The sequence below is a fragment of the Camponotus floridanus genome, unplaced genomic scaffold (assembly GCF_003227725.1).
Source record: "Camponotus floridanus strain SB8 unplaced genomic scaffold, Cflo_v7.5 scaffold32, whole genome shotgun sequence".
Lineage (NCBI taxonomy): Eukaryota > Metazoa > Arthropoda > Insecta > Hymenoptera > Formicidae > Camponotus > Camponotus floridanus.
Genome location: NW_020229459.1, coordinates 197,231 through 221,697, shown reverse-complemented (window position 1 = coordinate 221,697; position 24,467 = coordinate 197,231). Strand labels below are relative to the sequence as shown.

General features: G+C 39.3%; 1 protein-coding gene across 4 annotated transcripts in view; it reads right to left on the bottom strand.

The window, feature by feature from the left end:
- Positions 1 to 1,442: 1,442 nt before the first annotated feature.
- The window catches only part of LOC105250132, a 33,042-nt gene continuing 10,017 nt past the window's right edge, over positions 1,443 to 24,467 (bottom strand). Inside the window, exons 2-17 of one of the 4 annotated variants that reach the window (XM_025410428.1) lie at positions 12,238 to 12,478; positions 12,071 to 12,147; positions 9,842 to 10,055; positions 8,951 to 9,085; positions 8,792 to 8,821; positions 8,296 to 8,380; positions 8,034 to 8,228; positions 7,836 to 7,970; positions 7,508 to 7,748; positions 6,723 to 7,400; positions 5,651 to 6,618; positions 4,763 to 5,559; positions 3,980 to 4,295; positions 3,561 to 3,810; positions 3,272 to 3,499; positions 1,443 to 3,102 (exon numbers count right to left, since the gene is read on the bottom strand). In XM_025410428.1, the coding sequence (XP_025266213.1) occupies positions 2,897 to 3,102; positions 3,272 to 3,499; positions 3,561 to 3,810; positions 3,980 to 4,295; positions 4,763 to 5,559; positions 5,651 to 6,618; positions 6,723 to 7,400; positions 7,508 to 7,748; positions 7,836 to 7,970; positions 8,034 to 8,228; positions 8,296 to 8,380; positions 8,792 to 8,821; positions 8,951 to 9,085; positions 9,842 to 10,055; positions 12,071 to 12,147; positions 12,238 to 12,314 (4,632 nt within the window). In that variant the 5' untranslated portion in view covers positions 12,315 to 12,478 and the 3' untranslated portion in view covers positions 1,443 to 2,896. Of the gene's footprint in view, positions 3,103 to 3,271; positions 3,500 to 3,560; positions 3,811 to 3,979; positions 4,296 to 4,762; positions 5,560 to 5,650; positions 6,619 to 6,722; positions 7,401 to 7,507; positions 7,749 to 7,835; positions 8,229 to 8,295; positions 8,381 to 8,791; positions 8,822 to 8,950; positions 9,086 to 9,841; positions 10,056 to 12,070; positions 12,148 to 12,237; positions 12,479 to 24,467 lie in introns of all 4 variants that reach the window. The other 3 variants (XM_025410430.1, XM_025410427.1, XM_025410429.1) reach the window with 3 other exon arrangements.

Genomic DNA, 24,467 nt, shown 5'->3' with positions numbered 1-24,467 from the left:
AATAAATAGAAAAAACTTGATAAAAATCTAAATAAAAAAAATGACTAAATAAAAAAAATTTGATTAATAAATAAAAAAAATGATAACGTCAAATCGATCAGCTTTTTATAATAAAGGTACATGTCGTATCAAGTAAATTACGTACATGTTGTAAAGTAAAATTACATCTACATCTTTGATTAATAAATAGAAAAAACTTGATAAAAATCTAAATAAAAAAAATGACTAAATAAAAAAAATTTGATTAATAAATAAAAAAAAATGATAACGTCAAATCGATCAGCTTTTTATAATAAAGATACATGTCGTATCAAGTAAATTACGTACATGTTGTAAAGTAAAATTACATCTACATCTTTGATTAATAAATAGAAAAAACTTGATAAAAATCTAAATAAAAAATATGACTAAATAAAATAATTTGATTACTAAATAAAAAAAAATGATAACGCCAAATCGATCAGCTTTTTATAATAAAGATACATGTCGTATCAAGTAAATTACGTACATGCTGTAAAGTAAAATTACATCTACATCTTTGATTAATAAATAGAAAAAACTTGATTAAAATCTAAATTTAAGAAATGACTAAATAAAAAAAATTTGATTAATAAATAAAAAGAAAAATGATAACGTCAAATCGATCAGCTTACGAAAAGCCTCGAGTCTCTGTTTCGAAAACACCGACAGCTCTCGTCATCTTCCACCCCCCTAATTGTTGATACGCGAATTAAAACAGACGCCTCGCACCTCAACCCTCAAAATTGATAACAGTTGTAATCTATCGTGGATATACTTATGTACATTCGCGATTAAATGGTTTATATCGTCTTACACATCGCTCACAAATAGGGACATATCGTATGTTAAAAGTTTTAAACGCACACATTCACATACACAATATAAACATCTAACATATATCCCTCCTCTGTTTGATTTTCGGAATTTTAGTTCCCTCGCGAAGAAAAAAAGATGCTTTCGTAACCGTCGAAGTACGAGGCGTCATTTTCGCGTCGTTTGAATCGCTACGATCGTGTAGCTTACACAGAGCACGTCAGGAATTGCCGCTTAAAGTTTAACGATAAAATCCTTGGCGAATTTAGGGTCCAATTTTTTCAAGAACAATCACTTTTATGCAGATATATTTAATATAAAATATTATTATTAATAAATTCATAATAAATATTATTAACAATAATTATATTAATTATAATTATTATTAAATATTAGTTATAAATATTATTAATAATAACGTTAAATATCGTTATTGACCTGTAGATGTATTTAATATAAAATATTATTATTAATAATTTAATATTTTATATTAAATATATCTGGGGACAATAAAAATGTTGAAAGAATGGAATATAATTTCTTAAGAATAAAATAAAAAGGATGATGCTATTCGATTCAAAATAAATAAGTGAATAAAAACATTATTGACATTCTTTTCTGACTGAAATATTTAATATTGATCGAAGAACTTATCGTTAAAAGATGAGCGATCCTGAAATGCCCTGTAGACTTGAAGGTGATCGACAAAAGCCGAATTCGCTCGTGTTACTCGAACGACGACCTCGACGCTTCGCGTTTCTCGCCGCTCGATTAATATATTTTTACGCGATTAATATATTTTTCTTCTCACTTTTTTCTTCTCTCTCGCGTTTTTCATCGATAGATTGTTCTGAGCAATTGAGATCTAGTATTGGAGGGATTTAATATACCTGAAACGTTAGTCACTCCCGTCGCATTATCGTCCGCACCCTGGACATTCCTCTTTTCAGGGCGCATCTTCTCGTTTCACTGCACTCGAGACACTCGTCGTTGATGAGAGGAGTCACCAGAATCCTCGATAACGCCGACAAGTGTCCTCCCCTCGACGTTTTCCTCAGCTATTTCGCTTTGTTATCTTGTCGCCTAATCATTTTCTCTTTCAACATCGTACTCGGCTCTCATCCATCCGTTCTCCGCACTCATCGCATTCAGCACTCACACTTATCTGAGGATAACAATTGACATACGTTTCGTAACTTTCCTATGCGACTAGACAATGTGTCGTTGCATTGTCTTATTTTTATTATTATATTATAATAATTATTTTCCCGTTAACGCGTAGAGTTCTACGGGCATCGTAGAGCTTACGCTGCTTGAGAAGAGGGCCTCTCAGAGTCCTCTTCTTTTATTTCAAAGTACGATTCTTCGAATTCGACCGCCGCGGATTGTGCGAATAATTCCCATCCTCCTTCCGCGATCCATTTCTTTGGCGACGACGCCGATGAAGCTGATGCGCTCGACGATCCTACCGCGTTTCCTTCTCGACTGCTCCATTTGACTAGGCCGCCAATCTCAATTCTCGTTCCGATCCTTGAGACTGGGGTGCATCCGATAGTGACGCACATTAGAGTTGTCCCATATACTTAATTTCCGCGTCTCCCCTACGTATTTCTCGATCTCCTCTTGGTCGAAGAGTGTCGCTACTACTATTACTATCGCCATCATCGCTACCACACTGGAGAATAGGTCCGTTTCACGGCATTGACATTGACTACATTCCCTTCTGAGTGCTCGAACTCTCGATTGAACTCTTGGCAACGCGAAGGAATCTGAATTCGACCGCTTATTCCAGATGATATCAAGATGATACGCGAGAATCTAACGCGATTGATACTAAAATTGACGACGACGTGCGTCGCGATTCGTGTAAAAAAGATCCGATTGCCTCGCTTCGTGACCCGAGGGGAGAGAGCAGCTCGAACGAAGAGGGAGGAAGCGAGGCAATGCCCGGTTGTCTACAAGTTACGCTAATTACGATCGTCGAAGAACGGGCGAGTACCGAGTGTCCGAGCGTGCTACAGTTTAATTAGTTTTTTCCTTGGTGCGCTAGACAGTCCTTTCCTTATCTGAAGTACTTCAGCCCCGCCACCAGCATGAACTTCTCGATGAAAAGCTCGGAATCGAGGACGGCGATGTGCGCGGCGCGACCAATCAGGGCGTTCGCCGTTGGCGGTAGAGCGTGATGCACGTCGTATCTGACGAGACTGACCCCGGGCGCCGACATCACGGGGTAGAGGATGTTGTGCACCATCTCGCGGTACGCGGCACCTGGAAGAACGGGATTATCACCTGAATCCCAACCGACCCCTTCGCTATTTCGATCGAGAGAATCGAAACGGGCCAGCAAACATCGAATAACAGTTACACAAATGTTACTTGGGGTTTAATTCCGCCGAAGAAACATGAGAATCGCGTGTGAAATGGGACAAGATGATACCTTGATCAGTCGGATCGCGAACGGCAGCCTTGCAGAGCTCGATTCGAGCGGAATGCAGGGGCACGTATCGATCCTGGGCGCTGCCGCAAAGCAAAACGTGCTTGAACTTCTGCAGATTGCTCTTCTGGCTCAAGCGGAACATGAAGGAGCGCCTCACGTCCGGCGAGTCCTTCATGGCTAGTTGCAGCAGCGATCCGGACTTCTTCCATTTCTGCATGAACCACATGCCTGACGAAAGAATTATCATTAGGATCAGTTCTCGAGGAATGCTCTCAGCATGTAAGCTTACCCGCGTTCACCAAACCACTTGTGTTGTAGAGAGTGCCTAAATGGGGTCCGCTCAAACTGAGGAAGGTGTGCAGACGAGGCAGAAGCGGGCGCAGCTGCGGTCGTGTCAGGGCGCTACGGATGATTATGGTCCCAAGGGAATGCCCGATGAAGCTCACCTTCGTCGGATTCAGGCCCGACGATTCAATGTGATAGAGGATTTCAGCCACCAAACGGTCGGTCATCGTCTCAAAGTCGGAGAAGGTGTCGCCCTTTCAAGTGATATACATGACAATTTGATATACTCTTGATTGCGGTCTTTAAAGATTCGAAGATCTCTCGAATAAAGTTTCAAAATTTAGACATTTATCTATCCACTTGTTGACCAGAATAAAATGTGAGAAATAATCTCACATGATGCTTCGAACGTATATAATTTACCTGATTTCTTTCGGACATGAGAAAATCCAGGTGGGACCCGGGCAGACCCAATTCCAAGTACGTCTTGACGAGACGGAGGTCGGCGGCGTTGCCATCGAGGCCGTGGACGCATATGATGAGATGCGCACCCTCCGGCGAGAAGAGCCGATACTCGTCGCTGATGTGGAAGTACGGCAGAGTCGAGGCCAGGGTTGGATAATCACTAAGAGGCACATTCGATCTTAATGATTGAACCGATGGCGAGGAGTTCAGGAGATCACCGTATCCGAGGGAATGGGCACGTTTATGCAAACGCAACTGTGCTTCCTCGCGCTCTCTAGAGGGTAGTAAGGTAGACAGAGAAGAGAACTTAACTACAAACGGAAAGATACAGACGAAACGACGTGGAAGCGAAACGCAAAACAGCACCTAGCGAAAATGAAATCGCGAGGATCATGTCACATCGACAAAACAATTCATTAAAAAAAAGAAGAAAAAAACACCACTGAAGCGTAATCATGATTTTGACAAATTAAACCTCAGCAGAAATTGCTTCTAAAGGTGAGTCAATTACAATTAGTTTTTGAAAATAATTTTAGCATCATTTTTCAAGCACGTTTCTAGCTTAATTTGATTAATCAGAGGTATCAAACTAGGTTAAACAATTCCAGTCTCATGAGTTATTCAGCAGGGTGCATTTTTCTTCAAACTTTGACTTCAAGTAAAAGTAAAACAAAGTGTTGTAAACAGGAAGCAGTTCTAAACGGGAGATGGCTGGCACTCGTGGGAACTCGACTCACGCACCTGTAGATTTTGCCCGAGAAGCTCATCTGTCGCTTGAACTCCTCCTTGCACTTTTTGAAGTTGATAAAGTCGTCTTGCGTGGACTGCAGTAACTCCTTACCCTCCTGATAACAGTCCAAGCAGATATCCCTGGCGCCGTAGACGTTCTCCCGGTCCCGGTTCCGTTGCGGGCTGCAGGGCGCCGTCTTGTTCTGCTTCGGGCTCCTAGTCTGCTTCACCGTCTCGTACACGTGATAAAGTGGGTTGTCGATTGGCGCCGGGGGATCGCGAAACTCCTCGGGCGGCGGCGGCTCGTCCTGGAACATCTTTGGCGGCGGTAGCCGCACCTCCTCGTATGAATGCTCTTCCACGTTGTCCTTTGTGGTGACGTTGGGACGATCCTTGCGCGGCACAATCTTCGATAGCTTCTGCCGCAGCTGCTCGCTCGTGAGCTTGGCCTGATTGCGACGCTGTTCCGAGCTGGAGGTATCACCGCTACTGACCCAACCCGAGCATTCGGACGTGAGATTGCTCGAGCTCGAGCTCGGCGTGGGGCTGCTGGGCCTGGTGGACGGCGGGCTCAGCAGGTTGGGGATGACCGGTAGATTGTTGCTCAGACTGTCCTTGCTATCGCGTATCGGCATGCAAGGCAGAGAGACGGCGCTACGTGGTACCACCACCTTGTTTTGGGCCACTGGCACGCTGGCGCATCGCAGCCTCTTCGCATTTGGCGGTGGCACTCCGACGCTCGTCGACGTGTCCGATGGTGTCGTGCCATTCGTCGTCGGCGCCTCCATGGGTGACTTTATGGGTTCCATCTGAGTGGTAAGAATTATTACAATATATGAAATTGGATATAAAATTATGTTGTACCATTTATGTTTCCACATTACACTTTTGGGATCCTACCTTTAGGATAATCTTATTGTTGTTCTCTACTTCGAGGACATTTGTGGCAGGCGCCGAAGGGGGATGACGGTACTTGGGCAACGGGGCGACAGCGGGATCCTGATACGCCGGTGGTGGCGGTGCTGGCTTCCTGTTCCTGTGACTGCATTTTCTATCACTTTTGCGACCGCTCTCCTCCACTGGGTGGTCTGTGTCGAGAACGGGTGCGGAATGCGGTCGCCTGCCGTGCTTCTCTCTCCTTCTCTCGACGCGAGACTCTCTCTTCGGCTCCGGCTTCGTGGCTATCACCTCGTAGATTGGCTCCTGAGATGTCTCCGCGCTCTTCTTCTCACGTCGTTGCTTCTCCTCGCTGTAATTCTGGTTTATACCGTTGCGGGACGACTTGACCGGTCGCTCGGCTCTTCTACGAGCCGGTCGATCCCGTCGAAAGTCGCAGCATTCGTTGCGTTCTACATCGTCGAGCAGCCGGTCCGTACTCTTTGGCCTCTTTGGCTTGCCCGTCTCTTCGCGTGCTCTTCCACTGGTGCTGCCGTTCGTGCGATAGAAGAACGAGTCCGTGGTCTTTGCGTAAATATTCGATCGTTTGTTCAGGGGATCCGCCAGATGCGAATGGCTACCGGTCAGCGCGCTGCCATTCATGGACTCTGGTATTTCCGGGCGACTTCTATGCGTCATCGATGTCTTGCCGAGGGTGTGATACCTACGTGTCTCGATACCGTTCGCTTGACTGTACTTGCCGCCCGTCTGGTGTCCAAACTTTCTGGAATTTCCTCGGTAGGTGACTCTGTCCAACGTCGCCGTATGCAGTGGTTGAGGCTCCTGTAAGAAGCTGTCGCCGTTTATGTTCGCCTTGGCTGATAGAAAGCTACTACTTTGGTCGTTTGTGGTCGTTGGCAACGGTTGGCGTGTTCCCAGGCGATGACTTCGCGGCTCCAGTCGTATTCTTCTAGTATCGAGGGAATGATAATCTATGGGAAAAGATAGATCGATCCATTATCATGCAAAGTTTTCTTTTTATTTTTTTCATTAATTTATTTTCAATGAATATTCCTCAGAAAACATGATACTCTACCTTCCACCATATTCGTCGACTTGCTCTCCAAGCAATCGGGCAACTGACTGAGGTCCAGGGCGCCTATGCAGGTCGGCACTGTCAGATTCTGATCGCAAGACTTGGACGATGGTCGATAACCGGGCAGATGTCCGCCAGGCGGCAACTCGGGGAACATCGCCGCCAGCAGCGAGGTAATGGAAGTGGAATGATGGTCAGACTGCTGTTGCTGCTGCCGATTCGGCACCAACATCTGCGTGGATTTGGCGCGAGGCAGGGGAATCACCGGCGTGGATCCGAGGGATGGATTCGGCGCGGAACAGGCCTGTTGACCCGAGGGTGGGAAGAGGGTACTACTGGACGGCACTGTCGATCTGGGCCTGCCTCTCGAGGGCACCGTCGCGGGCGGCGTGACGTTGCGACCGCCGCCGCGTTGCCCCCGGGGGAACAGCTGGGTCGACACGGACCTGGGCAGAGTCTTTGGCGACGTTCTGGGCTGCAAAGGTGCCGCCAGTTCGGGACCCAGCTGATCGAGAGACTTGCTATGCCTCGCCGGAAGCGTGGAAGGCGTCAGCATCAGACGGGCCTGGATCGATCCGATGTCCTGCGCCGCACCTTCGCTTCTAGGTGACCAGATGCCCAAGGAGCGTGACTCCAGGATCGCCGCTATTCCGCAACTGCAGTCGTCCATGCTGGGAACTGAAAAGAATATTAAAAAATAAAATTTTTTAATTTGCCATCATTTAAACTGGACTGATCTGAAGCTGATAATATTGCAGGGAATAGTCATATTGCGGCAAACTTACCGCTGTTTCTGTGCCTTTGCTGCATGTCAGCGTACTGATCCTCAAAGATCAAAGGCAACGAGTGAAGATCGCCGTCCAGCTCCGGACAATGGACAGGTAACGGTGGCAAGGATGCGAGATAGCGCGATCTCCGTGCAGCCTCGCTCACCGCTTGATAAGACTGATAATTCGCGTCGTAACAGCCCGCCGCCGATGTTCTCGGATTCTCTAACACGAAGAAACCCTCCGCGAATCGCTTTACCTGAAAATCAGTCGCGGATAAGTATTGTAAAGTTTTATAAAAGAATGTTAATCGTCGCATCTTAATATTTCATAAATCTCCCTTTACTCTCAACTGATGATGAACCCGTGCTAGATGCTGATGGACCGCTTCTCGGCCGGAGAACGCTTCGAGAAAATGCTGCCAAAGGACGATGTTTTGCGCGCAGAGCTGGGCTATATCGGCCTCCTCGGTGTCCATCAACTGCCGAGGACCAATATTTGAAGAGTGTGTCGCGAAGAAATTAAAAGCGCGAGGAGGACGTACCTTTGTGATCTCCTTGTGCGTGTTCTGCGCGAGTTCGAGCGCCCTTTGTTGCCAGGAGGGAAGCAGCCGCGCCAAGTCGGACAAGTCGTTGAGCAAAGACTCCCTCGAGGCCAGAAGCAGCCTCGTGACCTCTTGCTGAACCAGTCTCGCGTGCTGCAGCCTCGTTCCCGATCCGACACATCTGGTAGTAGTCTCCTGAAATCAGACTTGGATTTATTAGACGACCATGTCCCGTTTGATGGGCGATTTTCAGCAGACTCACAATGTTTCCGAAGGTCGTCGTGTTGTTGTCGCCATTCGCCGCGGGCTGCTTAAACTGTAGCCAAGGCTTTCCGCCTCGTGGTGCGCTGCAATTGTAATTGCAGAATATATTTAGACACGTAATTAATTTTTACGGCAAATAAAATATATAAAAGAATTAAGGTTTATCGAGAGCAAAAAGAAGAAGAAGAAAAGGAGAATAAAAAAAGAAGAAAAGAAGAAGAAAAGAAGAAAATAAAGTTTACCTCTATTTATTGCAAAGGGATAATTAAGTTATCTATCCAGACATTTTTCATGCAAAAAAGTAGATTGCATCGTTTACTTTTACGTGATTTTTAAAAACTAAAGTTGATACAAAAATGTAACTGTATAATTCATGGATGAAAGTCTAGTCGGTTGAGGAATTCAAAAGTTGAGATAAGGGTAATAAATTGTGCGACTACTTGTGCGAGAAGTTTTAGCCGGTTCTGAGCTTGTTTAAAGTACCAAGAACTCACCAGCTCTGCACTACGTGCAGTATGCTCTTCCTACTTTCGTCGAGGTGAAAAGACGCGACCATAAAACAGAAAGAGGGGCTCTCGTGAGGGACAACGTCGATCGTACATTACACGAGCAGAGTATTTAAAGAGTCACCGAAATGTGAACGCGATACTGACTTGATGTAGGGCTGATGGAGTGCCACGAGACAGGCGTGGATCGTGATAGACACGGCGGCTAGGTGAAAGTAATCGAAGAGCACCGGCAGATGATAGTGAAGGCCCTTCGTGGGTGTAAAGTTCAGCTGCAGCGCCCTGAAAAGAAAACCATCTGTCAAACCACCTTAAATCGATCGCTCAGTCAAGGTGGCTATCGATCAGTCTGGCGATTTCGAATAAACATCCAACAGAGATATCCAGTAGACGTCTAAAGGATGTTTGGACGCTTCTGCGACGAGTGTTGCGAAATTGTGTTGCCCGAGGTAATTTTCTTCAACGTCGTTACCGCGAATCTATTTTATCGAGTCTGCCCGAAGGAAATCAACTTTGAGACCTGACGGAAGAGTCACTTAGGAACGCAATTATGATACTCGCAAGGAGCTTGCGCAAATCCAATTTACGTCCGCGATATTAGAATTGCTCGTGTCGTGTCTATGAAACAAACAAGAGGCGTTCAACTCTTTAAAACGTCAAGGATTGGCAACATTATCTCTTATAAATATTATAAATACATGTCTCGTAAAGCGAGTTGGACAAAGATTGCTTGCGTGTTTTAATAGACAAATATTGCCCAATTATCTACCCTTTGCCAAATAACAAGAGCAGTCTGACTTAATTTCCTTCGCCTTCCTTAATCTCAGACTTGCGTTTATTTATCGTTTACTTAATAATAATTCGCAGGTGCAGGAGAGATAAAAATTGCGCGGTCGGCCGATTGCTCGGATTGTTCGTGGTCCGCCCTTTGCGTGTCTCCGCTATCAGAGGAGAAGAATGGACGAGGAAGAAGGGGGGAGGAGGAGAGGATAATTTACTCCGACGACCGTGTTAGACCCAGGCAAGAGCTTCGCTCACCTCGAGGACACGCAAGCCATGTTGCCCGGCTGCGTCGGCTCGCTGAACCATAGCTCGACACCAAGATTGAAGTGGGTGCGCGACAGAGCCTCCTCGATCTTGTGACTGTGCACGAGTACATGCGCCCGGAACAGCACGGAAGTGCCGAGTGTCACCTCCTCGTTCCTGTACAGGATCTGAAAGCGCTTACTCGTGCCCGGCGCCTCCAGGGAATCTGCAACAGGAATTCGCGAGTCGAGTTTCTCGTCCCCGGGATACGAGATCGCTACGCAATCGATCGGAATAAAGGAGCCTGGCACGACTGAGAACTTTGCTCTCGCGTAAGGAATAGAAATGTCAAAATTGCACTGAGAAAAATCGTTTGATTGTACCAACAAGATTGAAGGCATTTTGGTTAAATCGAACAAGAATTTCTAGTTATCATGATAGACTCGATTTTTTATAACTAGAATGTTTCATAGATTTTATTATAAGGATTTGGTTAGTATTTTTTGGTTGGATCTATCAAACTTCTTGTTACATTAATTTCTTTACTTGCCGCTAGCCACTCGTATTCAATATTTACCATAAAGAACTAGTATTAACATTAAATCCAAGATATATTTTTTTCTCTTACGAGCAGTAGTGTCAGAAAGAGGACGCTAGCTCTCTGATTGTGTGTGTTTGAACTGCATCATCTTCTTGCATCACTGTTTATCAATTTAATTTCTAACAAACTGAATTTAAAATAATTTATTGAATAATCTGGATTGAATTTATCCAATAATCTTGTTAAAATTCAGAATATTAGATTACAGACTTTTGAAATTAGATGGAAAAAATTTTAGACGACTTGGTGCTGGCGAGTTTAGTATTATTAACCAGAAAATTTGATAAATTTAACAGGAAGAAATTAATCAGATTCATCTGGTAATTCCTACAAGAATTCTGGTTCGCCCATTTTCCAACAGACATACTGGTTGAATCTACCAGAATTCTAATTAATGCAACCAGATTTTTTTCTCATTGCAGAAAGAGGACGCTAGCTCTCTGATTGTGTGTGTTTGAGCTGCATTCTCTTCTTGCATCACTGTTTATCAATTTAATTTCTAACAAACTGAATTTAAAATATTTTCTTCAATAATCTGGATTGAATTTATCCAATAATCTTGTTAAAATTCAGAATATTAGATTACAGACTTTTGAAATTAGATGGAAAAAATTTTAGACGACTTGGTGCTGGCGAGTTTAGTATTATTAACCAGAAAATTTGATAAATTTAACAGGAAGAAATTAATCAGATTCATCTGGTAATTCCTACAAGAATTCTGGTTCGCCCATTTTCCAACAGACATACTGGTTGAATCTACCAGAATTCTAATTAATGCAACCAGATTTTTTTCTCATTGCAGAAAGAGGACGCTAGCTCTCTGATTGTGTGTGTTTGAGCTGCATTCTCTTCTTGCATCACTGTTTATCAATTTAATTTCTAACAAACTGAATTTAAAATATTTTCTTCAATAATCTGGATTGAATTTATCCAATAATCTTGTTAAAATTCAGAATATTAGATTACAGACTTTTGAAATTAGATGGAAAAAATTTTAGACGACTTGGTGCTGGCGAGTTTAGTATTATTAACCAGAAAATTTGATAAATTTAACAGGAAGAAATTAATCAGATTCATCTGGTAATTCCTACAAGAATTCTGGTTCGCCCATTTTCCAACAGACATACTGGTTGAATCTACCAGAATTCTAATTAATGCAACCAGATTTTTTCTCAGTGCAGAAAGAGGACGCTAGCTCTCTGATTATGTGTGTTTGAGCTGCATCTTCTTGCATCACTGTTTATCAATTTAATTTCTAACAAACTGAATTTAAAATATTTTCTTCAATAATCTGGATTGAATTTATCCAATAATCTTGTTAAAATTCAGAATATTAGATTACAGACTTTTGAAATTAGATGGAAAAAATTTTAGACGACTTGGTGCTGTCGAGTTTAATATTATTAATCAGAAAATTTGATAAATTTAACAGGAAGAAATTAATCAGATTCTGGTTCATCCATTTTCCAACAGACATACTTGTTGAATCTACCAGAATTCTAATGAATGCAACCAGATTTTTTCTCAGTGTGTCAGAAAATCCGCCTTTAATATATAAAATATTTAATATAAAAAAATGATGTAATAATTTTCCTCATATTTTGAGACGTTAAAGATCTTGATTATCGAAAGGAACTTACGATTTCGCGGTTGATTGACCTCCACCTTAACCGGCAATTTCGGCGATACTCTGAGAGCAGTTCTGATCTGATAGTACCTGAGGATCAAACAAGACTCGTTATCGATGGGCAATCTCTCCCTGAAAAAAAATCGCGATTGCGAGGCATTTCTCGGGGGTTAATCTTACCCGCGCTGGAAGAGGTCAACATTGTAGAACTTGCAGAGCTCGAGAGAGAACTCGAGGGTGGCCTGTAGATCGCTCATCTCGATCCTCGCGAATGGAAGGAGCCACCCCCGTCCCGCGCTACCCCTGGCACAATCACTAATCGCACGAAGACCAGTCTCGCTCAACGCGATCTTTAGGGCCTTGCCGAACCTCCCGACTCGTTCCTGCCATCTTGAAGAGGGATTTCAGCGCCGGAGGTTCTCTAGAATATTTAGACAATGGATTTATAGATATATCTGGAATAGAAGATTTGCGAATAGAAAATATACACGAAATGAAATGCGCATATTTTAAGAAGGAGATTAGAACAAGCGAAGCTTCATATGCCTAGCTAAGATTATCCGACGAAAATAGTTTGGAATAAAGTACGCGATTTCGAGTCCTATGAATATTTCAATCTCCAGCGCTTTAATATTGATACGAACCTAGTGGTCGCAAAATATTTGATGGCACCTTATTGTCGAGGACAACGCGGAAGGCGCTCTTCATATTTCAAGACATACGCCGGGAGGGCCATAAACGTCTCGTTAAACTTTCATCGTTACCTTACGCGATACTATTCGTCGTCTCTCGCGAACGGAAGCGTGCCTCGTCCTGCGTTTGCGGCAAATAAATCGGCGCCTCGTCCGACTCGAGGACCAAATTGAACAAACTTGGGGAACAAACTTAGCCGGCGCCCGGTTAATTAAACTCGCGAAACAAGACGCAGATGCTTAATTATAACGCGAGACTCCGTTTACACGACGATGGATGTTCGTGAAAGAACAACGACCGGATGTGTGAACGTGCATGCTCGATAATGCATGGAGGATGCAGCAGGGGGATTTAAATAAGCTCTTCTTTTTGCATGTACGAATCGATATACCGAAGGCCGGTGCGCGCGGCCTACAGCTTTGACGTGTTGTACGTGTTGTAATCGTGGAAAGTATTTCACGGCGATCTGCGTTTCACTGTCAAGGACGGTCAGAAGCGTGCACGCGAGCGCAATTATCCTCGTCCAGCTCCCTGCTTCGTCAAGCTCTAAGGATCAATGGCCTATTCGCGGCGCGGCTTGATTTTCTTAAAGCGAGAGAAAGCGCCAGTCAGTCTTTTCTCCGCAAGGATTTCACCTGAAGCCTTCAGTCGCGAAATTATTCCGGAATTTATCGCTTTCAATCGCGACATTATTTCGGATAAAATCGAATAAAATATATGTGCTTTTCGATCCTGGTTTTTTTTCTATTTTTTTTTGATAAAAATTTCCTGTTTTCGACAGCATTTATTTTACGCCTGTCAAAATGGATAGGAATAAAATGGATATTTTGTCGGAAATGATATTCTATTCCCTATAATATTTTTGCTAAAATGTCAGCTTCAAGTTCGCTAATGCTTCGGCCATTAAACAAAATTCCTAAAGTGTCTCACATCATTTTCATATATATCGACTATGCATTTTTCATATATTTATCTCTCTTATCATAAACTATGCTCACCCTCCATCGAGCGGGCACTTTTATTATTTTGTTTCTCCCTCGGTATAAAAATACGCTGCAGTTTAATGCCTTTGGTACTGACACGAGCATGATAAGAAAAACCATGTATTAAAAAGTGACATTGTAATATATGTGATACATTCTTAATGCATATATAACTGACATAATTGACGCTAATTCAATCTAAATTAATCAATTATTAAAAAGAAATGCTATCTCGTTTTTGCACGAAATTTCTAATAAATAAATAAATGTAATACAGAAAGATGCATCAATCGAAGGAATAATAATCCCAAGATTCTGACGGAGGTTCGTATAATTTCCAGTCCATTATGAATGTCATATCACATATTCTTTATGGATTGTACATGAGCGATTGTGTTTCAACGCGACACGGGAAGCCTGGATTGCGCTTAGGGGAAAAGTTTCTTAATTTACGCTCGTCGATACTTTCAAGGGCGATATATTTTCTCGGCGGTGCACGCGACGATGCTCACGATGCCGGAAAACGCTTCTTGGCGAACGCACTCCACTGCCAAGGCTGTTCAAAGGCTGCGTAAGCTCGACCGCCTCTTTCCGTCGCTTTTAAAATAAGAAGATGGGCGACAACCCTCTTGGAACAGTAGTCGACACCGGCTCTCTTTGCAGCCTTCTTTTTTACACGCGAGCAAAAACAAAAGAGTACCGTGACATAGATCCGCATTTGTCTGTGTATAAATAAATGCCTGAAAAATCGAGAGCTCCCTCCACAAATTTCAGGGCGCAAAAGTATTTTTACCAAATTAAATTTTAATAAATTAATTTAATATAAATTAATTTAATATAAATTAATTTAATATAAATTAATTTAATATAAATATTAATTATATATTATTTTATATATATTAATATAATATATAATATATATTATTTAAATAAATTAATTTATATATTAATTTATAAATTATTTATTATAAATTAATTTATATATTAATTTATAAATTATTTATAAATTAATATAAATTAATTTTATAAAATTTATAAATGCTACATAATTTTATTAAAATTCGCAAACGTCGTATTAATAAGGAGGTTATTTTTTTGTATTTTTTTTTTTTGTTATTTTTAATCTCGTTCGAATATCAAGAGAATTTTCACCGACTAGATGATTACACTATCGCGTGAAGATAATTGTACGTTCTCAGACTCTCGTGTAGCCGATTTTAACGAGCGCGATTAATATCGCGATCTCTCTAATCGTTGTTCGCGTCACTGCCAAGGTCGCTCGAAGGCCGGCGTAGCCCGGAAGCCAGCTTTTCCAGAGCGTTTATCCACCCGATGCAAAGATCAACGACCTGGTTTCGGGCTTGGATAATTCCCGCGTTACACGACGGTGACTCATAATCCGAAAATTCGCATATTCGAATGTCTCCTCGAGGACGATTTGCTTAATTGTCAGAAATAAATCCTCGAGCTTTTGCGTCAATTTTTCTAAAAATAAATTCCAATAAAAAACTGCGAGCCACCGCCTGGAATAGTTAACCGTAACAAGAAAGCAAAAAGTGTAGCTCGAGAACTATCATCCGCTGAAAAGTTCGTTATTCCTTTTCCTATAAACCGCAGAAGCCCGCGGGTTATTTCCAGAGTAGTTGAAGCAAAGTCCGTGTAATAATTTAAAGGGACGGATTTTTCTTAAGTCGGATGACACTTGCAGGAGAAGAGGAGGAAGAAGAAGGGAGAAACGAACGCCAGCAGGCGACGCTGCGACTTTGCCACTTTTAACTTAGTCCTCCATAATCCGTGGTTACGTGTACATGTGTGTAACCGGTGAAAAATAACCGGACGACATTGAGCATTCCGCGGATGTTTCTGGATTCTTTCTATTCCGAGCGATGTCTCTCTTTAAATAATATTGCGAGGAAATGTTGGGCGCGATTAAAGTTAATACATAGAATGCATCTCGCTGTATTTCCTTAAAAATTTTTTCTTTTTAACATTATTTTCATCATTATTATTCCTTTGAATTTTTATTATCCCGAAAAGTTATATTTGGACAAATCTTCAGTCCACATATAACATTTTATTATTATAATATAATTTATTTATAATATAATATATAATTATTTATAATATAATTTAATTTATAATATAATATAATTTTATTTTATTTATAATATAATTTATAATATAATTTATTTAATTTGCACAATTTACTTATAATTTATTTATTGTAATTTTAATGAATGGAAAAATTATATTAAAAAGTAAAAAAGTACATATGACTCTTTTCTACGGTGTTTTGTATAATGTTTAATAATATATAATTTTGAATTTATTTCTATAACGTAATTTTTGCAAACTTTAAAATTATATCATAAGGAAAACTGCGAGTTGCTGCGTCTCTTACAAAAAAATGATTCTTATATATTCCATATTATTATACGTCATACTTTGATGCTTTTCGCATTACTAACGAGCAACATCTCGTTTTCTATACAAAGTGAGTTTCAAGTACGACTGTCTGTCGTTTTGATGGGTTTTATAAGTCGCATGCATTTCATTTGATTTATACACACACTATCGTAATTCTTCAAGCGACATTCTGCAAGTGTGAATAAAGTTCTGATATAATATATTATTGGAATAAAATTATATTAAAAAGTAAAAAAGTACATATGACTTTTTCTACGTTTTTGAATGTTTAATAATATAATTTGAATTATCTATAACGTAATTTTGCAACTTTAAAATTATATCATAAGGAAAAAACTGCGAGTTGCTGCGTCTCTTACAAAAAAATGATTCTTATATATTCCATATTATTATACGTCATACTTTGATGCTTTTCGCATTACTAACGAGCAACATCTCGTTTTCTATACAAAGTGAGTTTCAAGTACGACTGTCTGTCGTTTTGATGGGTTTTATAAGTCGCATGCATTTCATTTGATTTATACACACACTATCGTAATTCTTCAAGCGACATTCTGCAAGTGTGAATAAAGTTCTGATATAATATAGTTATTGTTTTTTTGCATATATTTAATTCTTATTTTTACTTTATTTAAAGAAAAACGATATTTATAAGAAATATAATAAAGAAATATATGCCTATTTTCCTAAAGTAAAGAAACATATATATTTATATATTTGAAACACACATTACTCCAACAACTAATATTAAAAAATGAATAGAATTACGTTGAGAATATTAAAAATAATATCAACAATTAAAATGTCAAAAAAATATAAATCAGAATCTTAATAAGATATTAATAAGAGATTGATTAAAATTGAAAAAAAAAAACAAATTGAAAATAAATCACGTTGCAATCGACCTGACATTAAATAATTGCATACCGGGAAAATTGTGCGATAAAATCAAATGCGAAAGATTGCTTGAAAAAAGAATTGAGAAATAATAAATAAGATTTAATTAAATCGGAAGCTCGACTGAACTCGCAATTCCGATCGTTCTATCAGCGCGTGTTTTCTCAGTAACTTACGACGGAATAAAATCATGTGCAACACCGAGTGCATTTCGGTCGCACGAGGATTAATCGCTCGCACTCTTGCTTCGTGTGTACTGCTGCCGGTGATATTTCTAGCCCTGAGGCCGACGCACCGTGGCCCAGTTTAACGGCTCTAGGCGACGTCGGCCTACATCGACCGATACGTATTAACGTACACGAAGGAAGATATACGATGCGAAAATGCGAGAGAGAAAGAGAGAGAGAGAGAGAAAAGAGAGAAATAAGAAATTTGCATGTATAAAAATCAAGCCAGGAAGCGACTCGGGCTCTTGTTGCAATCCCTGGCTTATCATATTTTCCGTTACTTCCACAAAAGAAATTCCATTATCACTTTGTTGCTATTTATCTTTTTTTGCCCGATATTAAGCCTCCATTTCTGTTATTTATTTTATTCAAATCCTTAGGATTAAAACGATCCATCGTGTTACACAATTTACAAGAAATGAACAGAATTTCCCTTGATATTTTACTCGAAGAAGAAAAGAGATTCCGACCTTATCAAAGAAATAAGAAATATCTTACGTTTCTCGTGATCCCTTGTAAAAATGTTCTCCCCTTCCAAATTAATTTGCTTAGAAAAACAGAAGAAAATTGCAAATATTTACATTTTTGTGTACTCTTGATACTTTGCTACCGGCGAGAGTTTAAACTACTGGAAGCTTAATTTTCCTCTTTGTACCTACATAACTTTGCTTTCGAATTTAACGAGTGCAACTTATAATTTAATTTAGTCACGAGACTGAATTCTTCCGGTGAAGTTGCTCTTCGATGAACGAAAGGGTGGAAGAAGGCGAAATTAATGCTGGAAAATGGAGACACACGATATCCATAACGGAATAAAGTCTCTCGCGTATTAACATTAATTATTGTGTAACATTTTACCGGAGAACGATCTTCCTCGTATAAAATTGATTTTCTTGCCGATAGACTTTGTAGGTTAAATTAAATATACGGAACTATAAATATACCCCGACGAGCATTATTATTTCTTGTATACCAAAGGTTCCTTCTATAACCGCGTAAGAAATGTGGAATTATAGAACATTTTTTTCTCCTCGGAGAAAAGAAGGAGGGAGATGATGCGCGAGTGAAATGTAAAAAAATATCTTGCAACTTTTGATTTAATGTAAGTCGGAAAATCCCCAGTCTTCAAAGCGCGTGTTCTGAAAAGAGGAGTAATTTAAAAAAATTACTGTATCGTGAAAAACACGCAGACAGCGTACAAGTCCATCTTTTACAGTCCCGTCTTTACTTTCTTTCACTCGTATTCATTTTTAGAATCCCGCAGATAACTACAAATCCACTCCGTCAACAACTTTTCACCGGATGAGTATCAAAGCAGCTTTTTCTGCGATGTGTAATCATCGGGACGCCATCGCGATACGCAGAGAGGACGCGAATAGCGACACATAATTAAGCAGTTTATTTTAAAACCAGCATCAAAATAAAATTCGAGATGCAAAATGTGTCGCAGCAGCAGCTATTTATATCTATTTTGTTATATTCCCTTCAAAAATACAATTCGTTATATCGTAGTTGTAAAAAAAATTTAACATGTTAATCATAACACATTTAATTTACTTAATTTATTTAATCTGCTTGCTACGATTATAATAAAAAGTCCTCTGAAAAATTTTTTAAATTTGATTTATTAGAGGATAAACAATTTGTTTATAAACACATTCCTGTAATTTATTTTAGCAGCTCAATATCCTTATTATATCGTCATTTCCAGCAACGCTTCCTCCAAGATTCGCAGTCGTCTGTAAAGTAATCAATATAACACATTTAATTTATTTAATCTGCTTGCTACGATTATAGCAAAAAGTCCTCTGAAAAATTTTTTAAATTTGATTTATTAGAGGATAAACAATTTGTTTATAACCACATTCCTGTAATTTATTTTTAGCATCTCAATATCCTTATTATATCGTCATTTCCAGCAACGCTCCTCCAAGATTCGCAGTCGTCTGTAAAGTAATCGCTCTTTGAATTCCGCGCGAGTGGTTGGGAAAACTGAAACAGTCTCTTGCTGCGAATGATTAAGCGACCTCGAAATGTCATCAGGGACTGATTTAGCCGATCATCGTTCGATCATAAAATCGCGCGCGCGGTTGAATTGAAAAAAACCGGACGCGTGAATCACTCGGGATCGCCCTTCTCTGACCAGCGACAGAGGAAACAGGCTCCAACGAGGAAGATTGAAATTTTCGTATCGATTAGTCCGTCGTTTCGCGACGAATTTCCATACCGCGCGAACCCTTCCCGGGTCGTCTACCTATCGGTCGACCGCCGCCCCTTTGGTCAGACTGGCACACGCGTTTTCCACTTTGCGATTTCATGTAATCGCACATTTCGTCCCTCTTTAAAATGTAAATCTTCATTTACATGTGTAAGTACATGAAATAATTTTTTTTTATAATAAAAAAGAAAAAAATCATCTAAATTGTTCAACGAAAGAGATTAAATTATTTTCAGAAATTATTAATAAAATTATTATTAAATATTAACAGAAATTATTAATGAAATTATTATTAAAATTTTCATGTATTTTTTCAAAGAAAGCTTGAAAAATACCGATGGAAAAGTTTGACGAAAAATCCTTAAAATAATTTAAAATTCTAGTATCCATCCTTCGATCAAATTTACAGCCAGCTTTCTCCTAGAAAATAATGCTTTTAAATTTTAAAGGAGAATAATACATGTATATGTATATGCATTCAAAAATTTATTTATATTTACTTGTCCATTTCATTTATTCAGAAATTCCTGAAACACTTTTATCTCCCTTGGTTCTGCAAACGATCGATCGCCTCGGTTACGAGGCGCACGGGGCTCGATCGTAAAAACGAAACCGGGGAGATTCACCGAGTTTCGTGACTCCACAGAAAATGGGAAATTAATCATTTTGTCGCGGGAAGGTAGATCGAACGAGAACCTCGATCGTGCCACCCCCGCTTGCGTGCCATCCCCCTTTCTCCCCCTTTCGTGCGACGTTTCTCAATCTCTCCCACGTCTTTGACCCTTTTCGTCGGTCGTTTCCCTCGGAGCGCTTAACCCCCGACCTTTTTCCATTCGGTCGCTCGTATTTAGTCAGCGTCCCGTGTATATACGTCCTTGTATTATTAAATTCCGTTTCTCGATAGGTTCATGCTTTCCGGACGCGAGCCCGGGCTTCGAAAGTTCAAAGCGAAAGATGAATGAGTAATTCAGCAAGTTTCCAACGACTCTTATTGAACGAGATTGGAACTCGGGGACTGTCCTATACGATGCACTTACGCTAGAGTTTTCCACGCCACTTGGCTAGCTTCTCTATCCTCGACATCGCGTACAAACGCGAAAGCAATCTTGTATGAATAATATCGCGTGCCATTTACGTAAGTTATTCTTCGGCCGATCCTTTTTATCGCCGTCATTTATTATTAAATAATTGTTCACGTGATTTGCTGTATAATTTTTGCAAAAGTGTAAATAATATCATTGAAATAATTACACTGGTGTAGGAAAAGAAAGTAAAAGCCTTTTCCTCTTTCTTTGTAAAATTAATCAATTCTTATTAAAAATGAGACAAGAAAAGAGAATATGACATTACAATATTCAACTTTTTTAACAAAGTAAAATATTTAATCTAGTAAGCTTTGCGGGAGAACTCAATATTAAGACTTAAGATGTTTCCTGACCAATTTCCATGTCTTTATCGAGCTCAAGGATATCAACTCTATTATTCTGATAGAATAGAAACAGGCAAATCATCTCAATATGATACTGATGTGACTAATGGAATATTTGACGACCTACTTTTTTTCGATATTCCATAAAAAAGATAAATACAAAAATAATAATTATTAAATATAAAAAAATTTCTTCGATAAAAATCAAATATTTCTCTAAATCTTGAAGAAGGCTCCTGAAAATAAGAGCTAATCAAGTGTTTTAAATATTTTTTTTCCTTATATAAAAATCAATAAAAAACATTTATTTTACAGGTGGAGATATTTTTCAAATTTATCAATTTTACAAAATTCGAGTTTATAAAAATATTCGTATTGTTTTAAGGAAAATTACGTCTAATCCCGATTCGTGACGCTCGCGTATTTTTTACCCGGAAACGCCGATATTTATACCCTTCCGACTCAAGTAACTTCGAGGAACAGTTCTACAAAGACGCGAAAGCGCGCCTATACTCTTGCCGATGAATTTTTTATTAGCTCCTCGCGCGCCGCTCTTAAAATAGCGTCGCTCTAGATTTGTGCCCCCCGTGCGCCCGCTTTTAAGATATTAAATCGTAGTCTGTCGCTCCTCTCCCGGCGAATCCGCGTGACCTTTAGAGAAAGTAGGCCCGGAGAGGTGGCGATGAAATTTCGTATAAATGGAAATTTCTTCCCGCGACGGGGGATATTCACGTTTACCCTTTGACCCTCGTTCCGCCTTTCGCGAGACCTGGATATTTGATGGAACTCCTTGCCCATGGCAATGTATATAAGCGTTGCAAATTTAAAGATTGCATCGACGGAATCAATAAGAGCGCAGGAAAGCACGCGACGAATATCTTTGAATTTTTACCGGTTTTTTTCTCCCCCGATAAGTTCATTAAATTATCACGATGACTTTTGAAATGAAAATCCAACATGAGAGTTGCTGTCGTCGCTAATGAAAACATTTCCATACAATATTCATCCTTTATTGCTATACGTAAAGAAAAAGAGAGTAATTTAGCAGGTAATTAAACAAATTGCGCGAGCGAGAAAGCGTCGCATGACAAGTCATTCCTTTGAAAGCTTTCTAGTGCGTAAAAAAGAGATGCCTGAATGGATGCAACGCGTAGTAAAAAGCGTTCGATCGAAGGAAATTTAAGTATGGGCTTTTGGAAAAAATTGACGTTTGAAAAAAAAGAGATCGGTGTATGTATAACACGAGTTATATAACATATATATAACATATATATATAACATACAGGGTGATTTTAATCTTAACAGACAAATATTTTACAAAAAAATATGCGAGATACGAAAAAATGTTTCAGACAAAAGTTATATGATTTTAAAGGAGACGTAAGATGGTGTCATTAATTTAACGTTAATTAATTTGACCTTAAATATTACTTATTTTTCTAGCTTATCTCGAGAGCTTTCCAAAATACTATAATAAAGTATTTCTTCATTGAGTACTTTTCGAATTATGAGGCTTGAAATAATTTCTTAATTTTACATAAATTACCATAAAATATCTTAAATATTCATTTTTCGATTATCTTACTTTAATACTTTTATGTAAAAAAAATATGTAATTTGGAATTAACAATTACATATTTTTTCCTAAAAATAACTATATGTTTTCTTTAGACCAATTAATTTCTCTCATTATTTTGTACATAAAAGTATTAAGGTAAGATAATCGAAAAATGAATATTTTACTAGATATTTTATGGTTTATGTAAAATTAAGATATTATTTTAAGCCTCATAACTCGGAAAGTACTCAAAAAAAAAAAACTTTATTATAGTGTTTTGAAAGCTCTCGAGATAAGCTACAAGAATAAGTCATAAAAAGTAGGGAGTTCCATTTAAAAAATTGAAGGTAGTCTTCACGTGATCTTCAAGTAACCAATTAAGGTCAAATTAATGACACCATCTTATGTCTCCTTTAAAACCATATAACTTTTGTCTGAAACATTTTTCCGTATCTCGCATATTTTTCAAAATATTTGCCTGTAAAGATTAAAATGAATCACCTTTATAACACGAGTATAAAAAAACCGCGCGGCATAAAGGGGGCATTAACCCTCGAAAAAGGCGATCCTCTGCGAATCCTCTCTCATTGACCCACGTCCTCGCTCGCGGGAGTCGCAGTAGTGAGTATTTGGGCAGATGTCTAGACGACTTCCACCCGATGAAGCGTCGTCGTCTAATCGAAGGTACTTCTTATCTCGACAGCAGATCGAACCTTTCTCGAGGTAATCTCGAGATCCGCGTTGCTCGATTTCCTACCAACAACTTCCCTCCAACGCCATCGGCTTATTGAGGCAATAAATAAATCGCACGAGGAACTCGTAACCCGCCGGGGAAAGAGCTGCAACGAGGCTAACCACCGATCGCCTCGACGATTTACTCGACACTCATGGATTCAATTCGCAGGACATTTACGGATTTCTTCTTCAAACACCATGAATCATAAAGGTATTTTATTATATTATTAATAGAGTAATAATAATTCATTTTATTATTTCGTCAAGTTTCTGATTTTCTCCGATAATAAAATTATATCAAAAAGTAGAATTATTTTATTAAATAATTAAATAAAATAATATCTTAATGATTCTTAAAGAGAAATCTCTAAAAGAGAGAAGGGATATTTTATATACATATATAAAAGACATAGTCTTAAGTATCAAAAAAAAGAGCCGATGCAAAATATATCCTCTGCAGAAACAAAATAAATAGACTTCTGTTTTTAAATGTAATCAATGAAATAACTGTCATAAAATTCCTAACTGATGCTCGTATTTTTATTTTGAATTAAAACACGAATTATAATAAATAAAGAAATTGATGATAAAATTATATTACTTAATTATTTTTATAAAAGATGATATTAAAACTTCGATATATGTCTTAAATGTCTTCAATCAATTAACGAAGTATTGATCGAAAAAATGATTAAGCGATACGTGATAAGATAAGAGGGGAAGACCGATGTGAAATCAGCGTCGAGTTTCCTATACAAAGCATCTTGTTCGATTCCTATCGCAAAAACGTTGTTATCCAATGTAATGTAAATTGAAGATGCAAATTGACGGCGGCTGGTTCGTTCACGGAACATCGACGTCGTACCGTATTCGTAGTACGGTAATGCAAAAACCCTCTCATTTGCATCTCGGATTTACATTAGTGTTTGCTGTAAACGTGACTCTAGTGTCTACCGTAAACAAAAAAGAAAAAAAAGGAAGAAGGAGCGATGTCGCAAAAAGTGACTTGGTAACAATCGCGTCGCCTCTGCCTGTTCGCTGCGCAAAAATGTGAACTCCTGTCGAGTTAGTGCGATAAAACGTTAAATCCATTTAGCTGGTAGCGCTCTCGAGTAGAAATTTTATCATCGCGTATTCTCCTCCCGTGAAATATACAGCCCCGGTCAAAAATCTGGAGCGCTTTAATGAATGGCAAGCTAAGCCAATTATAGAGTTCGTAAATTAAAGAAGCACAATAAATTTT